General features: G+C 41.8%; 1 protein-coding gene across 1 annotated transcript in view; it reads left to right on the top strand.

Moving 5' to 3' along the window:
* SORBS1 (sorbin and SH3 domain containing 1) overlaps positions 1 to 22,729 on the top strand; it is a 156,157-nt gene that overhangs the window by 94,396 nt on the left and 39,032 nt on the right. Inside the window, 6 exon segments of the mRNA XM_006925933.3 lie at positions 1 to 26; positions 1,722 to 1,836; positions 7,344 to 7,427; positions 10,749 to 10,814; positions 11,386 to 11,487; positions 15,672 to 15,721. The exon segment at positions 1 to 26 is cut by the window's left edge and continues 12 nt beyond it. Of these exon segments, the coding sequence (XP_006925995.1) occupies positions 1 to 26; positions 1,722 to 1,836; positions 7,344 to 7,427; positions 10,749 to 10,814; positions 11,386 to 11,487; positions 15,672 to 15,721 (443 nt within the window).

Below are 22,729 nucleotides of genomic sequence, written 5' to 3' on the forward strand. Positions count from 1 at the left end.
TCCTCACTAAAATCAAGCCCTGACAGGTAAGTGCTGCCTCATCCCCAGTCAGCTCTGGTTTTAGGCTCTCAGACACAATCTGCTGGTAAAGTACCATCCCTCTGCTGGGGCTGACACCTTTGGAGCCACAAGACAAGCAGACCTGATTTTGAATCTCTGCTCTGTCACTTAATAGCAGTGGCTTATTCATTCTGAGTCTCAATGTCCTTATCTGTAAAATGGGGATAAATTTTATATTTGTAGGGATGTTGCAAGGATAAAACAAGATACTACATATAACATTTATAGTAGTGCCTGGCTCTTAGTATTGGCTCCATTCATGTCGACTATAATTATCATCGCTTTTTACCTTTTCACAAAAGAAATCTTAGCTGTAAGATTTGTCAGGTGTTTTTATACTCATTGTGCATACTGACAGGGTCTATAGCAGAGAATATAATTTTAATATAAAGCCACGCTCTTTGATACCAATTTATTTGTGCAACACATATTATTGGGACATTAAGGCTTAGATTGGTTGCGATGATGACATTAGTCATCTCTTAGTGCCTGAACTGAATGACCCAATTTTCTTTCATCGAGCTCTTGTTGCGCTGTGGAGCAGCCTTCTTATGCCATCTGGACTAGTGTCCTATGCATCTTCCAGCCCCATCTTTCACTACTTCTAAACATAAAAAAGGCTCTAGCCAAGCTAAATTATTTTTCTCTTAAAGACACACCTTCATACCTTTTTCATCTTCATTGACAAGTGAATGGCTGTTTTAAAAGTCCCACACATGCATAAGTGACATCTGCCTGAGGAGTTTGATGGTTAATTTGAAAAGAAGCCTGAGTGTACCCATGTATCCTTTACAAGTTCATTCATCTCCTGGGGACTTGTTGAACCAAATGCTATAGGGGAATATAAGCACGCATAAATCATTAGCCCCGCTTTCGAGAAGTTTTATAGCCTTGCAGGAACAAGTAAATATCATCACAGTGCAAAATGCAATAATGTATATGCATAAAAAATTTGCAAACAATTTCTACAAATTCATGTATCCTCTGAAACCCATCACTGCATCAGGTTAAGTGTCTATACCAAAGGCTGCAGTTTTGGTGATTATGGAAGTGGAGTGTGGAATAGGGAAGAACATGGTTTTAATAGCAAATAACATTTACTGAGTGATTACTGTGGGCCTGGTATTCTACTAAGTGACTTACATGCACTGTCTCATTTAACCCTTACAATGACCCCATTTTTCAGATGAAGAAACTAAGCAAGAGGTAAACTGCTTGGCCCAGATCACAGGCTAGCAAGCGCTGTGGCAGGGATTGGAACCACAGCTTACTGGCTCCGGGACTCACATGCTCTCTCCCTGCACTAGCATGAGTGGGAAGTACAGGCATGTTTGGGGAATGATAAGCTCAGGAGAGCAGAGCAAGGTGAAGGATTTTTCCAGAGCCAGCTTTGCTGCTGCTTCCCTCCCTTCTCTTTCTCTCCTCTCCGCTCTCCTGGTTCCTGGTTTTGAGCACAGGACACCTCAAGCCTTTTGTGAAGAGAACACAGATTCAGCTGTTTGTTTTGAGGAAGGAACCAGCACAACTAAATGCTTCGTGCCAATTCCTGTTTTAAGCGTTGGATATAAAAATTCCTTGATTAGAATACAGTCATCCAAAGTCAAACTGTGTCGGATGCCAATTTTCATGAAAATAGCTCTAACAGGATTTTCTCTGTACAGAAACGACTGGGAGCCCCCAGATAAGAAAGTGGATACAAGAAAATACCGTGCAGAGCCCAAAAGCATTTACGAATATCAGCCGGGCAAGTCCTCCGTTCTGACCAACGAAAAGATGGTAATGTGCATATTAAAGTTCTTTTGTCTCACCCTGCCCATGGTCTTTAATCCGGATGCTTTGTGCACTTGGATTACGTTCTTTCTCCCTTGAGATAGACTTGTTTTGTTTAGAAGACAATGAAAAAATGAAGTATTCTTACCCTTTTCATTTTTGCAGGTGTTTATAAAATAAGTCCTGAGAGTCTGCTTTGAAAGAATCCTGTTATTGTGGCTTTCTCGTGCTTTTTTTGTGCATGATTTTAACTAATTTTAAATTTTCTACTAACGTAAAGATTGATTTTGCTGCTGTCTTATTTTAAACATCTAACCATTAATTTAGCAAGCATATTACTAACTGGACTAACGCCGGGCTTTTTTTAAGTGACTTTTTCGAACACGCATAAATTTTGTAGAAGTTATTAGTAGTGCATCATTAAAAGCTAAATAATTAATACGATGTTGTGACTTGGAGTAAAAGCTCCAGGCTGTTACGATATGTGTTTTAAGTCTTCCTTTTCTGACAAGTACAAAATTGAGGACAAGTTTCACATTCACAAAAAAAAACACAAGTTCACATTTCCAAGCAATTATAAATGTGGAAAATGACCTGTGTGGGCATAGCAGACCACCCTGGAAAAGCAGCCTCTTCTGTGAAACAGGGAAGAGTTTTTACAAACAAGTCTGCCAATCACTCTTCCTTTTATTCACCCTTCATTTGAAAAAGCTGGTTCAGAATTCTGATCATGGTTAAAGGGATTCTCCAAAGCTCCGTAAACATCTCAGCCCTCTAGCCGTGCCAGCAGAATTATCATACTGGAGAATTATCATACTGGGGGTTGGTTTTTATTAAAACGCTATTACCACACTGAGTATGGAATAAGTAAGCCTGTGAAATATGGGTGCAAGCTATTTTCTGTCTACCTCTTCTGCTCTAAGGAATAATTGATTTGACTTCTACTAAAATAAAAATGTGACATCTTTAAAAGCACAAAGGGATAAGTAATTTTAATTAGGAAAAAAGGTCAGCAGTTCACAGAAATGCTTTAATATCGTTGTTCTTCAGCATTTACTCTGCACTGCAGTTATTTTAAGCAGAAAGTTCAGAGAATTTTGCCTCTGGCTCCACCCTTCATTGGAGGCTCTCTCCCTGGTAGAAGACAATAAACATGGAAAGTAACCTTCCACACAGTTGTCCCTAGAAAGAAAGTCATGTGTTTTAGGTATATTCTTGACACTTGAATAACAAGCTGGGACACACCATCACATATCAATACACTCAAATGATTTCAGAGACTCTGTGGGCCTTTGGGTGCTTTTGTTTTTGCAAAATTATTGTTCATAGATGGTCATTGCTTTTATTGAAGCCTCATCCCTTTTCTTAATTTCTTCTTTATTCTCCCCTCCTTCCCTTGGTTCCTAATAATTTGACCACTATTTAGAACTAAGAGAAAAAAACAACATAGTTTTATTTTTCTCCTGATGCCACAAGGGTTACAAACATCTACCATACCAGAGTCCTTGGGATCACTTATATTGTTTTTACAGAGCTGGAACAGTAATATACAGTCTCCCGTAGTGGCTCTCTTTGGAGAGTTGTCGTGATCATACACATGGATTGCAAAGCACCGTCTCGGTGTTCCTACACAGGAAGGTCTCCTGTACTGTACCAAGACCTAGGCTGATCCATAACGGGACGTAAACACCAAAGGCGAGTCATTAAATCAAGTCGTTTAATTTAGCATCTTTCACTCTATTTAGCACTCTTCTTCCAAAGACAAGAAATTTCATCAGAGAGAAATTTCAGTCAAATCTTTATCTTTTCAGTCTACTCTTCATAGTAGTTGAATTAGTCCTTTATATTTGAACATTTTCTGCTATTTTTGAACAGAGAAGTTGCTATGTCAGTTTCAGTGTGTGAGTCTTGCCTGTTGGCATCCATTATCTCTGGTTTGCCAGAATCGGAGGACACCCCCACGAACACACTCCAACCACCACACACACACACACACACACACACACACACACACACACACTATTGTTAACTGTGGACAAGTATACTAAATGGTGACAGATGTAGAATCTAAATTTGCTCTCAGAAATGCACAATTTCCTTTGGTGGGGGCACAATTTTTTTGTTTTGTTTTGTTTTATCTGAGGTACTTATGTTTGCCTAAGCCTGGCAGTTTAAACTGCGACCTCATAGGCATATCTGCCCGTCGTTTGCAGGAAGAGTTGGATGGTAGACTGTAAAGGCTGCCTTAGAACTCATCTTTCCCTGAGGTGGACCCAAACCATCCCGGAGAGATAAAACACTGTACTACCATACTACCTTCAGAATCCCTCTCGAGGAGATTTACAGCCTTGAGGACCTACTCAGCTATTTGGCAAACTCACATGAAGTTCTTTATAACTACTCAGCCCCCGCTTTTATCACAGTGTAAATCCATCTTCTCTTTCGGCTTTGAAATTGGAGAAAATTGGTCAGTCCCTGCTTTGTTAGAAATAGCCTTTTTCTGGCTTTGTTCCTTTTTACTTTCCTCCAAAGTCCCTTGGAGAACTTTACCTCAATTCGACAAATATATATAGAATAACTTGTATATTCCAAGCCCTGGGTTAGGTGTTGGAGTCTTCGCTCCCATGGGAGTATAATGGGAAAGACAGGCATTAAAATAGTTATTATAGACACGAAATATGTTTGGAAGTGAAAAAAAGGGAGATTTACTGAACTTGATTTCTTTCCAGTTCACAGTCACTTTGAATTCCTTCTTGGCTTATCAAGTTTGTCGCTTTAGCCCTACTGTAGCTTGGTGTCATCCGCAAACTGGGTCTACCCTCTTCTCATGGGGAGTATGAGAGGTGGAATATGGTATGGTGTGAAAAGCACTGGACTAGGAATTGGAAGATCTGAGTTCTCAGTTTAAATTCTGACTCTGCCTTATGTCTTGAGACAAGTCATTTAACCTTTCCGAACTTCAGTGTTTTCATCTGCAAAATAGAAGTATCCTCTGGCCTGCTGATCTTCCTGAAGTACTGAGTGAGAGGATCACATGCGATCATGTGGGTAAAAGAACCATGAACATTGTAAAATGCTGTGCAAATGAATGTACCGCATTCATATGAGTTATTTATTTAAAATTGGAAGCTAAGTCTCTGGCTCCTGTTTGAGCAACAGAACTGCCCTTGAGAAGAATCGAGCATTTTCCTGGCGAGTCACCTGCCCTTTCCTGGGGTTTTGCCAAGCTGGGCAAAGAACAGCCCCCGGCAGCAGATGAATGTAGCCCAACATCATGGAATCTGCCCTGCCTGGAGATCCTGCGGTGCGACCAGAAGGACGTTTGCTCTCTGTCCCTTCCATAATTGGATCTACGGCTGAGTTATAAATGGCAGAATCAAACGCAGATGTTAGTGCCGTGTGGCGTTACCTCTTTAACTTTCTCTCGGGGCAGCTTCAAGGACTGAGGCTGGCTGCTCTAGGCCCAGGCTGGTCGACACATCTCCTGATTCAATTCTCGGCACAGTATTAACCTCAGCAGTGAAATTCTCTGCAAACAACCTTCAGCAATAAAATGGGTTAATTCTTTCAGGTCTGACTACCGAAACATTCAGGCAGTTTCCTGAAAGAGTTGGTATGTTTTATTAAAAAAAAAACAACAACAACAACCAAACCTGACCTATTCCCAGAGAGCAGCTTATAAATAGTCTCTAAAAATAATAAACATGAAATAGATTTCGTGAAACTCCATCATATAAGGATCTAGGATGTCCCAATGTCTTAACTGTTCCTCCTGAACAGTTGTGGCCTTGTAGGTATTGGGCCTCATTTCACTGAACAAATACAGAATCCATTATTTTACATAATTACAGAAACTATTAGATGGAACATGCCTTCTTCTCCTTCAAGATTTAAACCCTAAGTCCTTAAAGACCATTGGAGGAAGTTAACCTGACTCTCTGTCACACCTTTGCTTTCAACTAACATATAGTCAGTGAACTTCAGTTAAAGTTCTCTGCCGTATCTTCCTCTATTTAAAGCAGAAGTAGAAATAATGGTAAAGATTCTTCTAAGGGTTTTAGAAAAAGGGATTGGTAAAGGTCACTAACAAAGTTTATAGCCATTTCCACAAGCTGCAAAAGGCCTGTTAACTGAATCTTAAGAACAACGTGTCCAGGAGGAGCTGCCTGTGAATCTTTTGTGTTGAAGATGTGCCCACAGGGCTTGCCGCCCCCTTCCTCCTGTGGTGTGGCCCCGAGGCAGTGAGGTTTCTTATATACTGTTTTCAATCTCAGTGGAAAATGTACATTTTATATTTCATATTGTTGCCAGAAAATCACCATCTCTCTCTCTCCCTCCCTCTCTCCCTCCCTCTCCCTCCCTCTCTCCCTCTCTCCCTCCCTCCTTCCTTCCCTCCCTCCCTCTCTCTCATGACTATCAAGGTTTTTTGAAACATCTCTACATAAATGAATTTAATTAAGCTATGAACTTCTAACACTTTTGTCTGATGTGAACATATCTCTAGTTTATTAAGGGAAACCTGATGTGCTTTCCAGGCATTCATTTTCCAACTAATTATTTCCAGAAACATATTATTCCACAGAGCAAGGTACCAGAACTTTATAAATATTCGATTAAATACGAAATCCCATGGAGTCAATTATCAGTCTGTGTGAACGACCTCTTAGAGTTATGTAAAGTGAGAAATCTAATTTATTTTTGTAACATAACCCAGAAATTTTCCCCTGCCTGTTGTTCTGTTATCTGTCTTATTCAGCTTTTCCCTCGCCTTCTTTATTTTATTTTATTTTTTTTTACCAGTTCTTTAACATTTATTTGTTAAAATATATTCCGTCTGTATTCATCTTCCATGGGTACTTGTTTAAACTTGTGTCCTCTGCTTTTACTTATACCATCTTTCCCTTTACTGTGTATGGGACATGGTTTCTCACCTACTCATGTGCCATTAAAGATGCAGTATTAACAAATTGGCTTTTATAAAAGTGTCAGTATGTGCATTTATTTTGAAAACTTTAAGGCAGCCTTACAAATAAGTACTAAAACTGGACTAGCCCATAAAAATTGTTTGCTCTACTCACCTGGCATAGATGGCTAAATGTTTGGTGTGCTCACCAGGTTATTTGCTCGTAACTAATAGTTCTTTGTAAAGAAGAAATAAGGACTTGCTTTTCTCCCACGATATGGGAACACTGTTATGCTCATATTCAGATTGGTTGTGGAGGGCAGCAGTGTGGGGCAGAGCTCTCCATCTAGTCCATTTTTCTTCTGCCTTAGGACTGAGAATGATTCATGCCCTGCTCCCTGCCTCAGTGTCTTTGTTTTTATAAACCCATCCTTTTCCACCTGTTTTAGCTCCCTGAGTTTGCTGTCAGTAAAAATGGATGATTGCTGCTCTTGACGACAGTTGCTGTATACACCTGGAAACCACTGCATCTCTACTGGCCTGTTCCTATGTAATCTTTGCATAATGTTATCCTTCTCTCTCTTCCATATCCCTATCACCAACCCTATAGAGTCGGGATATAAGCCCAGAAGAGATAGATTTAAAGAATGAACCTTGGTATAAATTCTTTTCGGAATTGGAGTTTGGGAAACCGGTAAGTTTAATAGCTTCAGTGGTTATAGACACCTTTGAAAATAATGCTGTCGATGCATTGTTGCTGCTAAAGAATCAGATCTAATTTGAAGGAATTCAGGAAGTGGCGAACAGCCGTGTCGGTTGTCACGTGTGGGATTGTCTGTTCTCGTACAACTTGTGAGCTTTTCATTACTTCACTTCACCAAGAAAGGACAGTGAGCTCTGGCCATACTTTTTGCCAGAAAATCCAAGAGAGACACAACTAAATCATTGCTTGTCTTAGGACCTCCCACCACTAGCAACAAATATCACATGCCTGTGGATGGCATAATGTCAGCCATTGGTTCAGTTCCTTGAGCAATGTCTTTATGACATACTGAAGACAAGCAGGAAAATGCATAACACTCTGAAAAGACCAGCATTGCCACTGCTTTAAGTAGAATTCTTAAAAGCACAAATGCAAGGGAAGTGCCAGAGCAGGCCAAATAGGGCCTCTCTGTGCAGATGTGATCCACACATGCAACCTCATTTCAGGTGACTTTTAGAGAATGATCTCTATGAGGTAGGATATTTCTCAAAATTTAAAATAGGAGTTAGGAATTCTAACAAATTTAGTATTCAGCCTAATAATATTCTGCAGCTTCCCTGTGATGTGTCTGAACTGGCTTTGGTACAAATTGATTTTTGGCACTTAAAGGAGGATTGTCTTAGTCCTCACCCAAAAGGGTATCAAACAGCAGGGAAAATTGAGCTCATTATTTCAGTGGAAATGACTGGAAACTGACTTTAAAACTCTAGTTACTTTAAATCTTAATTATTTCAGCTCCAAAAAATTTACAGGTAGAGGGGCTACATATATCCAAATAAAACATTTTACTAGATTTTTTTCTATGAGACTATAAACATCGAGACTTTAAGCAGTGAGACTTAAATCACTGTGGTTTGGAATGATAATTTGCAGACAGGAATTAATTTTATAGTTCAGTTAAATGTTAAATTCCGTGGTGTATATTTTTCATTAAGACAAAGACAAATTAAGCTGGTGCTCTGGAATTATTAAACTGATTTAGTAATGCTGAGCTTTGTTTCAAAGTTAAGGCATCTTCTGTATTAGGAGCAATCATTCCTCCCACCTTAGACCACTGTCTCTTAATAGCGGCTGAGCGGTCCTGGATGAACAGCGCCACCTAGCGACCAATGGAGAGGGGAGCGTCCAACCCAAAGTGTGCACCATGTCCTCGCCCTTTCCCAAAGCTTTGATGCACACCTCACTTTTCTTTTCTCTCCCTTTTTATTCTGCTGTCCACCACTCAATGAAATCTACTTAATGTAGTCTTTTCCACATGCAAATATTTAAAAGTATCCTAACCCTTTCCTTTTTTTCTTTTTCTTAAAACCTGCTCAGTTACTTCACAGAAAAACTTTTCGATATATGTAGTTCGGCCCTTCTACCCCCACAAAAGACCATGATTGGTATATATAATAATAATGACATACTTCTTCAGGGAAATCAAAAGCTATTAGCTTTAAATTATTTATAATAAAGACTCTGTGCCATTGATTTTTGAAATCCCGTTTAGAATCCACACATTTCTAGCCATCTTCTCATTGACCAAATACCTAAATTGGTTTTATTTTAAATACTAGCTTTTAGGAACTGTTATGAAACAGGTTTTCCTAATGAATTGTGATTGGTTTGTTTTACTAAATGTCATTCCAAATCATTTTATTTTTGTTAGAAATAGACAGCATTTTAGTCCCAGCATATGTTAAATAGGGTTTGTGAAGAGTTTAGTAAATAAACACTGTTTCCACTGGAAACTATGGCCTGAGCACCACACAGCCAAACTAAAGAAATGTTGAGAACACAGTCCATTTGTATATTGGGACCGTCCTGTAATTTGTACCCCCGCCCTATTGTTCTAACTGCCTCTTAATTATTTAAAGAGATACTCTTCCAAACTCATTTTTTCTAAAGCCATGAGTGTTCCTCGTATCGACCTTAGAGTCCTCCTTAAATGTGCAGGTCGTTTAGAGTAATAAAAGATAATTGTACACCTGAAACTTACTGGATTTCATTAACCAATGTCACCATAATAATTTTTTTTAAAGTAATAAAAGATAATATGTTTGAAGACTTACCAAAATAATCAGTACCCAAATCCTGAGGAAAACTGCTTAAAGATGAACGATAATTGTTAATAGCACGCACTCGACAAATTGTAGAATATACATATGCAGAGATCACATTACTGACCTGTTGCTGTCAGTAATGAATGCACCTTGACATCAGATTACTTTTCATTGCAAACTCATTACAAGGAGGCCAAGTGTCAGCTTTTTCTTCTTTCCCCCTCTAATTTCTACAGAAATTTGATGTGATTTCTATAAGCTCAAGGCAGAATGTCACTATGTAAACTAATTTGAATGCTTCCGTAGTTGGTTATAATGAAATACACATAAAACTCCAGGGGCTTTTAATGGTCTCATCTCCTCAGAGGTCACTGTATAAGAAATTTCAAGTCTCAGAAGGCAGAACAAGAAGGTCTACTTGGTGGGACAGAGGTTCCAGAGTTAGAAGTGGCTTTGGCGTCCAGATGTCCTACCCTTGGAACCCCTCCCTCATTAAACTTTCAGCAATTCTCCTGGCAGGTTTCTGTTTTCGGAATGCAGCTCTAATTCTAACTTGAAGAGTTAAAGGAGAAAACAAAAATAACCTTCTAGCCTGCCGTTTAAATTCAAAGCGTAGACTTTGTTTTCTAAGGGAGAGGGCAGGTATGCCTCTACCACTAGCAGTCTATCAAAGTCTACTTAAACAGGAGGAGGAGATTTTAAAAATTGTCTCATTATACAATACAAAATTTAACACCCATTTTGTACAGAGATTTTATTGCCATAAACCACAGAAAACACATTTAGTTCAGTATACCCTCCATGGGCCGAATCTCCAAATTCACACGTTTATTAACACGTAATGAATTTTATGGCAGAGAAGATTGCTTCAAAAAGGTAGAATCTCAGTGTCAATCACAGTTTGAAAAGAACGGTTAGGAATTTTAAAATTTCTATTTTGGTTCAAATGGGTGTTGATGCTTTTTTTCTTTTTTTTTTTTTTCCTTTGCGTCTTCTTTTAAGTTTTCAATATTTGGACTCCAACAATGATTTACTCTTGAGACGTAGAAACAAAGCTCCCAGTTAGCGTACGGTCCCGTTGCTTTAGCTCACCTTTCTGTGTTGATACAGTTCTCCTAGTGTGCCCCCTCTTTGTTTGAGCCAGTCTCCATGTTTGTCTTTATGTCTTTATGCTCATTTCTTCATTTCCTCCTCTGCTTCCCGTCAGCCTCCCAAAAAGATATGGGATTATACTCCTGGAGACTGCTCTATCCTTCCTAGAGAGGATAGAAAGGTAATTCCGTGCCTCCTCCGTGGGCTGTGTGTGTGCTCTCTAGCCTGGCTAGTGTGAGTGTGTTGTGGGGTTTTTCTTTTCTTTTCTTTTCTTAAATCACTTTTTTTTTTTTTTAACCTTCAACTTTTTTTTTTTTTTTTGGCTTGGTGATAAAACTGTTTAACAAAGTCTCTAAGACTTATACTAATGGTTAGAGGTTGTTTTTTTTTTAAAGCAATGATTTATTCTTCTGACATATAGTATTTGTCACAGTCACCATATTCTGAAAAAAGAGAAAATAGATGTTTCCTTAAAGGTAGGTTTTTGTGGTATTTGTAGTTCTCTTTAGCCAATAGAATAGAGTTTTGGAGCTCTGATTACTTCAGGATTTATATTTTCTATGCCTAATGTTGCTTTCTCTGTTCTCATGGCTTTAACTAATTTCCGGTGAGCTCTCGTGTTTTAATCATGCCATCTCTGCCTTATTAAAATATAACACTAAAAAAATTTATTTTTCAAACTTAACCTTCCATTCTCTCTGCCTTTCCTCTAAACTAAAACATTCTTTCCCATCTTTTCTTTCTTGAACCAGACTAATCTAGAAAAAGATCTCAACCTCTGCCAAACAGAGTTAGAGGCAGATTTAGAAAAAATGGAGACGCTTAATAAAGCACCCAGTGCAAACCTGTCACAGGTATTTTCTGAGTTTTTCTCATGCTGTCAGTTCCTTTTCAAACTGTCTTGTTTTTTTCTTTGTTCTATGGTTTTTGATGTAGTCGAGGTGATGAATGATTATGCTGGTTATTTTTAAGCTGCATGGCTTTCTGACTCCTGATTTAGATTCCCTTTTTTCCCCAACTTAATTTTCGCTTGGATTCTTTTTGAGCTTGGCATCTTCCTTAAAGGGGGGTTTTCAAATATGTACCGGGTGGCTGGTGATTTTAACAGCTCCCCCCTTTCTTTATCATTCTCTTCCTTTGCTTTCAGGGGGTGACGCTTTTAACTTCCCTTCCTTTGCCGTGGTATACCTTCTCTGTATTTTCAGGGACCCATTTTTTTTTCGGCAGTGTGTCATTTTTTGCAGCCCTGGAAGATACCAACCTCATAGGTCATTTTCAAAAGCATAGCAGCGTGATTTGAGTGCCTCTTAATGTGTATAGCACTATCAGAGTAGTATTTGTAATTTGAAAGCTCAGAAAGTTCTCAAGAAAATATTCGCTCTAGAGGCAAGATGCCCAGCCACAAACAAGCATTTGAAACTCAACTGCACTGATATTTTTTAAATGTGGTTTATTAAAAGATAGATTGGAAAGAGAGTCCAAGGTAAATGGATTCCCAAGGGGACAAAAAATACCCAGTGTTTTGAGAACTGCTCCCAGGGCTCTCTGACAAAACAGGAGAGACTCTTACAAGGAAAGGAGATCGTTGCAGAAAATAAAAGAGTGAGGATACTGCTGAAGAGGCTGGGAAGGTCCACAGACTATGGCAGGAAAGGTGGAAAATGCCAATGAATCGTCTTATACATAAGCAGAACTGAGACAGGGAATGTCAGACCACCAGCATGAGTGACTTGGATGCCAAAAGTCATGTGAGTGCCAGAGATTCAACCCAGGGGAGGGATAAAGAAAGCAGGGGGTTATGGCAGTAGCCAGTGGAAAAGAGGGGTGTGGAGCTAGAATGAGAGGGTCAGAAAGAACTGCAAGCAGATCAGGGGAGTTGGGGTTCAGGAATCCAGAGTCTATGGAGGATGAGGAAGCCAGCAGGGGCCAGTGGTCAGGCCTAGACCCTGTCAGAACTTGGAGGAGGCATGAAACGTGGGCCGCAGGACACATGATTGAAGCATGGAGGTGATGGATGGGAAAGGGGTTGTTTCCAACGGGGGTGGAGCCTGGAACTAGCTGTACTCACTGCGAGATCGAAGGTGTGAGCTAGTTCTAGGGTGACAGCTGTTGCTACAGGTAAGTCCTAAAGTGAGCTGAGGCAGAATGGGAGCACTGAGATTACGGGTCACCCAAGAAGGAATCGGGGGCACTGTTTTAAGCAGTCTGAAATAGTGAGGGATTCTGTACCATGTGAGGATGGGAGGCAGCTAGCTATAGAACAACTGAACTAACTGCCACCCCTCTGAGGGCCCACATGGTTTCCGGTACCTAGATCTCTGCCCAGAGCAGGGTGGGCACAAAGAAGTGTCTGATTCATAAGTCACCTTCTCATTGGTTTAGGTACCAATGTTGCCCATTAGTCCCTAAATGTGTGAGACATGCTGAGGGAGGTTCTAAGTCAGCACCAAAAAATGGACATTGCCTTCAGGAACGTGATGATTTAGTCACACTCGTAAAATAAAAGATCTCCAACAGGACACAGCAGTGCCTGCTAAGTGCTAAATGAATGGTTTGGGCTCTATGTGCCAGGAGAGAGAGATCTCGTGGAAAATCGGGGGAGTTAGCTGAGCTCTTAAAGGACGGATAGGGCTTCGGAACATGGCGAAAGTAGGGGCAGCCATTTGAGGCAGAGTAAAGAGCATAGAAGTAAACATGTTTAAGATGTATTCAAGGAATAAAGTGGAACTCGGCTATAATAGAAAGTTTGGGGTGGTAATAGGGGGAGGTAGGTTTGGGAAAGAGAATTGACCCCAGATTGTAGAAGCTCAGAAAATGTGGTTAAGGAAATGATTGATTTTGCTCTCAAACCAATGATTTAATTCAGGAAGTGTTTTTCAAAGGTTTGTGCTATCACTCTAAGAGGCCGAATTGAAGGGAAACCTTCCAGGTGGAGGTCGAGAGGGCAAGAAGTCTACTGCATGGTCCAGACATGCAGTGGTGGTGAAAACCCATACTGTGCAGTGGCACCAGCATGAAGGGAGGGGTCGGTCGATGTGAGAGGTCACAGAGGAAATTGCAGTGGGACATTGTAACTAATCGGTGTGAAGAACAAAGAATTGGGGAATGGGATGGAGACAACTCTAGAGTTTTGGCCAGACATCTGGAAGAATGGGGACATCAGCATGCCACATAAAGATGGGGAGAAAAAGATGGGTAAGAGAAAGGAGTTGATTTTAGATAATTTACTTTCGAGGTGTTAGTTGGGGATCACATAGGGAATATCCAAGAGACAGTTGGAAATGTTAAGACTAGGGCTCGTGAGAGTGGCAGGGGCTTACAAAGTCAACTGGAGTCACTCGAACAGAAGTGATGATGCCTCGGGAGCAGATGAAGACACCCTACCTGGTGGTAGGTGAAAGACTGAAGGGAGAATCACGTTGACAGAATGAGAGACCAACAACTATGCCTTGGGATATTGGATGACACGGAACAAGAAGACAAGCGGGGAGGGTCAGAGAAAAACCAGTTCTGAGAGGAGAAAAAGTGCATGGTGGAGCGAGAGGAGAGGCGTGAGGATGACCCGGTGCCCCAGAGAGGTCCCCAAAATAGACTGACGGAAGGGTTCGATGACCAAGAGGTTTCTAAAAACTTGGAGGTTGCTAGGTGAGCAGTGAATGGGGGCTGGAGTACGTGGGGAGGAATCAGGATCCCTCGGGTCGGTACATCACTGATCAGAAATGTGATCATGGAAGAAGGTAGGATGTGGGATGTTCCCAGAGGACTCAGCAGGGTCCTGCAAAAATTTTCCAAGATGGAGACCAGGGCTTTGTCCACAGAGGTGGGTGAAGGCCGAGAATGGGACAAATGCCCAAGGCAGGAAGTCCAAGGAGAGAGGCTGGGCCGAGAGACCAATGCAGGCAAAGGGCTGGGAGGATGTTTGTGGAGGTGAAAGGGATGCCTTCTCTGGGGAGTAATGGGGGACTACAGGGTGCAGGGCGTTCATCCTGGGGCAGAGGTGCCCTCGGAAACGGACGGACCCTGCCGGTGAAGGGTGGATGTTTCAGTAGGCCAAGGGCCGAGGGCCGAGGGCCGAGGGCCGGGTGGCTAAGCCCTGACGAAGGCTGCTCACTCCCTTTCTCTTTCACAATCTCCTTCCTTTTCTTTCTCCTGGTATTTCTCTTTCTCTTCTTCCCTCAGATCTCTCTCCTCCAGGTAGCTTGTTTTCTTTGAAATGGTCATTACTAAAGATAAGAGTATCTTTAAAAGTTAACTTTTTCTTTGATGTACGATATGATTTTTAAAAGCAAATATATTGACCTCTTTGCTTTTTTTTTTTTCCTCTTCAACAACAGAAACCCTAAGCTACACAATTTTGTGGCTTTTTCTCTGCATGTAGCTCTCAATTGTTTTCTTCCTTTGCATAGTGGCCTGTAATCTTATAAAATGTTCCCCGACTCAGGCTGAGATGAGCATTGATAGCTTTTGTGAAACTGCATTTTCCCCCTTTTCACACTTCTAAATCTGCAGGGGCAAACAAGTGATCTAAACAGTGTGGTCTTTTAAAATGCATTTTTGTACATTCTGTACCTAAAGTGTTGGGTGACCCTCTCTCTGGTTGTGGCATCTCGGGTGCATGAAGGAGCCTGTGGTGGCTTGGCAGGGGGTTTGGGGCCTGGGGTAAGTTGGTGGGGGGTGTGCTGCCCACTTCGCTAGTGCATGTTGGCTAAATAGATAGAAGACCAATTTGCCCAATGGGCCTGCAACTGAAGGTATATATAAGCCAAGAGACCATCTCCTGACCCACCCACAGAGCCTTGGCTGTACCCCTGGGAGGCAAAAGATCAGAGAGGAAGAGAACACCCACTTGTGCAGAAATCCTCCTCCCAAGGAAAGGGCACCATCCTCCACCAGCCCGAGACCTTTCCAGCCAGGCTCCCCAACACCCAGAGGTCCCTATCTAAATTAAGAAACGAGAGGGACTTCTCTCTTTCTCCTTGGCTTGAAACATCTGAATCAAAATAAATCATATACACTTTTTCTTTTTTGACATTTACAGAGCTCAGCAGTCAGCCCCACTCCGGAAATTTCTTCAGAGCCTCCTGGATAGTAAGTTGCCATTTTATTTATATGGCTTAATGTATGAAATGTCAAAAATGGGAAGAAGCTTGTGTTTTGGACTCGTGTGTTTTATTTGTGGCAGTCTATTGGCTTTGAATGATGTAGTTTGGTGATAAGTAGCAACTCAATTCTAGTCTTCATTTTTTTCTTCTGTTTTCTTCTCTTCCAAATTAGTTTTGCGATGATTCATCTTACCTTTGATAAGCTTTCCTCTGTGTTGGCATCTTTATCATTAGAATGTGAGCTTATTTCTGAGCTTAGAATCAAAGTTCACCTCATTAGCTGATTCTTGTGGGAAGGGCATATGTGACTGCTTAAGGTGGGGGTGAGTCCTTGTCACAGGGAAAGATAAGGCCGAGAGGGGCTAACTTATCTGATTCTCAGAGATGTTGCTTTATTTCCCCATGCCCATTCTTAGGATTCTGCCTGGGTTATGCGTGCATACCTCACTCACTTCTTCATAGGGCGACCACCAGCCAGCCCCTTTTCCCCCTCCCCTAAACCATCCTGCGTCCTCTGCCAAATTATCTCAGCACTTTACCATTCCAGTTGAAAATGCTGCAACGCTGCCCTCGCCCACACCAGCATACGTGGCAAATAGCAAGCATTTTAGCTGTTATGAGGCCCTAACTGAGCCTTCCTATGCCCAATCTTATGTCAGTACCTTGTATGGCATTTCCTTCGGTTGCTGTAGACTTGAATTATGTTCTTATATTTTTATAATTACTAGTAAATTACAAGCTCCTTGAGGGCAAGGACTGCATCTCCCGTGCCTGGTGCACCCAACAGATTTGAGAGCTTGTTCTGCTATAAATAGCTCATTTTTTCACCACCATATCAGTATCTTATTTAAAGTGTGATAAGAAGGAAAGGCACAACTGTTCCCTTTCGGTTGGGTAAATCCACAGAAGCCTGACCTGATCTGAATGCTGAGTTTATGGATTTGGGGGGGCAAATATTATAGTCACTTGGGCATTTTGCAAAAGTAGTTGTATTTGAGTCAGTTAGCTGGGATTTGGTATTTCACGGGAAAATTGGAAAATATCTTTATCTTTTTAGGGTAGTGACCAAATCTCTAGCTAAATCTATTCTGTTCATTTTTCTTCTTTAAATATATATATATTAATGATTATGATCAATATACCTTAGAGCATAAGGTAAAACTGAGAGTGTATTAAGACAGCAGCTAGAGAGAGTTTCCAGTCCTGAAAGACAGTTCCATCTTGGAGGAGGTTGGTTATAAAGTCTCTTGCACCCACTATAAGGTTAGGTCAGACCACCAATATGACAGAGAGGAGCCAAAGCTCAGATACAGCATCTGGACTGCCCCACTTTCTCCCTCCACTCTGGGCTCTGGGGCTCACTCTCCTTTGCAGAACTAGTTGAACTGTGCCTTCAGCTCCAGAGATAACAAGTCACAGGTCCTCTAGGTCCCAGAGATGTGCTTTTTGAGATGAAGCCCACCAGGTAACCTTAGGCTACCTGCAGATAAACGGCTTCTTCAAGGCCACAGCTCCTAACAAACTCTCCTTGGTCCCTGAGGCCACCTATTTGTCAAAGTGACCAACTTTGTCACTTTGACAGTCCTGACAGCCCAGTGTGTGACCGGACCAGATCTCTCCCTGCCCCTGCTGTTGTCAAGATTGCACAGTGTTCATCCTGCTGCCTCATCTCCCACCTCTGCCTCCTCACCCCCATCTCCCAGACAAAAATGCTGCTTCCAGTGGCCAGCTGAGTGACTCCCTTAGCTCTAATGGATCTAAGGCACTATGCTAGGTATTATAATAAGAATGTGAGAAATAGTCCCTTAATAGTTTTGGGGACAACACACACACACACACACACACACACACACACACACACGAATAAATGTTAGTAAATAAGAAGGCAAAGTGGCAAATGATCGAAGTAGACTATACTTCAATTAAAAGTATTCGGAAGAGAAAGCAGTGCTCATGGGCTGTCAGAGTTAGGTGTACAGGTCTTGAATGAAGTGATAACTTTAACAATTTATTGAGCATTTGCCATGTTCCAGGTCCTATGCTTAGCATCTTATGTACTTAACCTCATTTGGTCCTCTCAGCATTCCAAGTTCAGGCATTATTTTTAATCCCCATTTTACAGGTGGGGAAACAGGCATATAGAGGGAGTGTAATGTCCAAGGCTTCACGGCTGGCAGAGCTACAGCCAGGGTAGGAGCAGTGAAGTTCTAGGCCAGAGGACTGGTGTTGGCAGCAAACTCTGGTCTGCACCATACTGATTCAAAATCGGATACTAAATTAACAGAACGTGTGTTATGATTTACTGTTTTTGAGTGATTAAAAAGACAATTTAAGCAACTATTCATAATATTGTGTTAGCAGGTTTAAAGAGGACTAATGCAAACTGCTTAAAAGAGCAAATTGCTATCACTGTATATTTGTATATATAAAGATAGCTGATGGGTTAATTTACCAAACACTCATACTTATATCATCAAAGTGGGTCTCCAAAGACCTCTGCTTTTCAGCCCTAGCCTGGCTCTCGTGAAATACTTGGCAGTGACAGATGAGTTTTTTCCCTCTTGCTATTCTACTATTTGGGGATTTTTTTCAGTAATTCAGGCTTGGTGTTCTCCCAGTTTGTTCAAATGAGTAAGGTTTTCCCATATGTGGAATTGGTGAGGAGCCATCCTAAGTACAGTGCCTGACACATAGCAAAATGCTCAATAAATGTTTGCTGAATAAGTGAATGTATCCATAAATCTTAATTAACTAGATTCCAACTCACTCAGCATCAAGGCAGGCAGCTTCTGGCTCAACCCGAGGACTGAAGAGGAGTCACAGATGGTCCAAGTTCAAAAACTTTGTGGTCAATGGAGAAGTGATGGTGTTGTGTTAAATCCACTTTCCTATCTTGGACAGTCTGCAGTTTAAAATAGGATTAATTTAGCTAATTACATATCACAATATTAAAAGAACCTGGGAAGAGAAAAGAAGAAATTCACCCATTGGCCCAGTATCCTAATACAATACTATCCTTCCTCTCTAAAAAAGATATATTTTTATAGTTGCGATCACAATGCGTTCCAGTTTTGTATTTTATTTTCTGTAGAGTTATCAGATCTATAAATCAGCAGTGTAGACTACTCGTTCTTTTCATTATTGCTTAGCCTTTCAGCATTGATTAGCACTAATACATTCTTTGCCCAACCAAAGAGCTTTACTCTATTTGGCCAGCAGGTGACACTCAAGAAGAAGCCGTTCTTTCCTAAGGGGTGGTACACCAGAGAAAACACCTTTTCCTCCTTAATCTAACTTAAGATCAAAACACAAGTTACCTCTCGTTACCTGAAGAACTATATGAAGTAGTAGAGACTTCCCAGGGCTTTAAAATGTGTCAGAAATCTGTGTCCACGTAGGCATTTAATTTTATAGAATCGTTTATTACGCTAATATTTATTGAACAACAGTGCTAGGCATGATTAATCAAATAAACTGCCTGCCCTCAAGGGAAAAAAATCAGTGTAATGGGGAGACTGGCTTGTAAATAACAGTCAGAGTCCGTGTGGTACATGCAGTGATGAGACCCAGGAGGGCGTCTGTTTTGTGGAGAAGGAAAGGAAGGCTTTATAGAGGAAGAACAGCAAATAAAAAGTGAAAAACAGAAACATTATAAATAGGAAAAGTAAATTTTTTCATCTGTACAAAAGGCTGTGAGATGAAACTGCCGTCTCCAGATTGGCTAGACCCCCTCCCCCCAGACAGTTTTTGTTTCTTCCTGAAAACATCAAATGGTTTTGAACAGTGAATTCTGTGAGGCTAGAATTTTTTTGTCTGTTTTGGTCCTTGTTGAATCTCCACCTGGGAGAGTGATTGACATGCAGTAGGTGCTTGATAACTGCTTGTTGCATAAAAAAAAAATGAGCAGTGGAATGACATGACGAGAACGTCTATAGAAATATCACTGACAGTGATTTGCAAAAATGGTTGGAGGGAGTAAGGGCTGAGACTAGGGGAGTGATGGTACACTTATTGCAGAGGTGTAGGTGAGCAGGTGGTGAGGTGGTGACCAGGCAGGTAATGAGCTGTCTCATGGAAGGGAATATAAGTAGGACTTAGTGACTGATTAGGTTTGGGGAACAAGATGGAGAAGAGGGTTGATTCTGTGGGCTTCCTGGCCAGGGTGATGGGAGGTGGAGGACCAGATTCTGGGTTTGGTTTGAGACGTGACGGGTTTAAGATGCCTGAGGAACACCTAGGTGGGGCTGTCTAGAAGGCAGCTGAGTGTGTGTGTGTGTGTGGAGCTCAAAAGAAAGGCCTATATAGATAATAGATCTGAAGGTGGATTTTTTGGACAGTCTTACCACGCCTAATAGTTTTGCAGATGAAAGAAATTGAGGCAAAGGGAAACAGATTGTTTCCAAGGGTTTAAAATGAGTGGGTTTGCCTCAGCTGATCCACTTGTTGGAGTCAGGCTAGAATCACAGCTGCCAGGACTGCTCACTTCCTTCAGAGCCCACCAGTTAGCACCATTGGAAACAGTTGGCCCTAAAATGATTGTTCTGCACTCTCACTTTATTCTTTGAGTGTGTTTTTGTTGAATCCCCACGAAACTCAGCAGCAGCTCTGCATCTTAGCTCGAGGATAAGCTCTTTTAACTGTCTTCTCCTGGCTTGCTTTTTCTTAACCGAAAACTGACTCAACCCAGGCTGCTGAGAGCTGAGCTTTTGGACTTGATTTGTTTTATTAAATATTCGGTAACTTGGATCTTCCTCAATTAGCCTGAGAGCACTTTTCTCATTTTCTCTGGTCTATTTGAACACAGCAAAGACTCAACAACTCGGTGACCTATGCCAAATGCCTTCAACACTCTGGTCCTCAGTTTCCCCTTCGGTACAATGGACAAACAATATCTGTCTTTCCAACGTTAGGTGATCCCACAGAGAGGATACATTTTAAAACTCTGTTCTAGAGCTTTTAGATATTGTTTTTAAACAATGTGCAAAAACTTACACATCTGGAAAAAGCATGTTGGCTTTGGTATCAGAAAGAAAACAATTGGCCAAAGCAAATCCATTCTGAGGGATTTCCTGAGTGCTGATTTGTCATTCTGGTGGAGAAGCAGGAAAAAGTGGTGATAATGGGTGGAATAAAGCCAGAAAGTGGGGTGTCTGGTCCCCACTTTTTGGGTGGGTGAGTTCTGAAAACTGGCGAGGTAAAGGAGGTCCAAAGTCAATCGGCCAGTTTTATAGCCAAGAGTCCTGACTGTATGCAGTTAAGAGCTAGAGAGATAGAGTTGGAAGTGCTGACCAAGGCTGCTCAAAAGACAGCAGGATAAAAGCCACTGTCAGAGTCACTCAATGCTGAGGGGAGGTCTGGTAGCCCCAGAACAGGACAAGCAGGGCTCTAGAAAGATAGACTCTCCTCACAAGACGGGCCTGAGTCACCGCAGCTGTTGGCAAGGCTAAAGGACATCCCAACATGGATCTTTCTGCAATTGGGTGAACAAAAAGGGGAAACGTGGGTTTAAACTGAAGGACAAAATAAAAAAAATACAGCCAAAAATAAGATGGTGGACTGCGAAAGGGAAGTTTAGAAAAGAGGCAGATTTATTTTTAATTAGGAAATTCAAAGCGAAAGCCGGTTTAGATGAGCTTATATTTATTTAAAGTGGCATATAGTGCCGACAACCTTGCAAGTTACCATTAGGGGTACTCCTGCCCTCTAGCTAGAGTTGATGGCTTTTACCAGTCAGGACTGGAGGCAGCTGCTTGAGTGGCAGTCTTGTCTTTAGGCAGAGCCCCAAGCCTCTTTGTCTCTAGGGGTGGGAGTGGACACCTCCAGGCAGAGGCAGGGACACCCAGCCTATCCCCTGTAGTCTTACTTTTTCCATCATTTTGATGACTCACTCCATAGTCACTGATGTCAGGAGCTAGGAACCTTAAGTAAATGTGATGTAATTCATATACTTGTGGAAGAGTATCTAAATACATAATTGCACAAACCAAAACATACCCTTCATCAGATCATGTGTGCTGATTTTGCTTTCAGAAAATGCGACTTCTTATTCATTCAACAAATATTTACTGAGTGTGGTCATGGACCCTACCGTCAAGTGGGCTCCTACAAATAAGGGCCTGGCCCGGGGGGAGAGAGACCACCCCGTCCTACCCCTCCCGGAGGTTTTTCCTCTCTGAGACACGTGCTGCAGAGGCTGCTGTGTAGACTCACTTCATATACTTGCTTTTATGTTCTCAGCTTTGAGGGTTGGTTTTCTTTTCTCTCAGATTACCAGTAATGATGCTCTGTTTCAGCTGAGGAAAGGGGAAAAGCATTTGATCCTCTGACCTAGGTCTGAGAGGAGAAGAAGGGACCTGATTGAATCACCGACTGCCCGGCAGGCCCCTGAAATTGAGCACATAAAGCCCTTAGAATAAGTGGTGGGCACGTGGTAAGGTGGCTCCTGTGAGGGGTGTTAGCAGTGCTAAAAGCAGTGGTATTGTTCAGGGGAACCTAACTGCTCTGAGGTGGAGACACTGCCTGTTTCCGAGCCCTGCATCCTGGAGCCGCTTGCCCCAGGCATGCATTCATGGCACTTGGTGGTGGAGCTCGAGCATCCTTAAGCCCCCTGCTTCCTTTGGTGCTCAAGCCTGGGCCCTTGGAAGGCACTGCCTCCTCAGTCATAGGGAAATGTTATGTATGTAAAGGTGCCTGAGAGTATTCTCTGCATGGTACTCCATGACATGGCTCACGTTCCAGCTCTGCGATTCCACTAAACCGTGCCTGCTCTGACAAGTGCCCGAATCTCTCAGTGCCTTGTCTCCTCGTATGAAAATGGAAAAAGTAGGATTGTTTGTGAGGATTAAAGAGAGAACGATCACTGGGCACTTAGCATGGTGCCTCCCACGTAGGACATCTCACCAGGTGGTGTATGGGGTTGCTGTTGCCATCATTATCTGTGACTGAAGGCTCAGGGGCTGCGTGAAATGTAAAAACAATTCCACCAGATTAATGG

The sequence above is a fragment of the Pteropus alecto genome, unplaced genomic scaffold, assembly GCF_000325575.1.
Source record: "Pteropus alecto unplaced genomic scaffold, ASM32557v1 scaffold88, whole genome shotgun sequence".
NCBI lineage: Eukaryota > Metazoa > Chordata > Mammalia > Chiroptera > Pteropodidae > Pteropus > Pteropus alecto.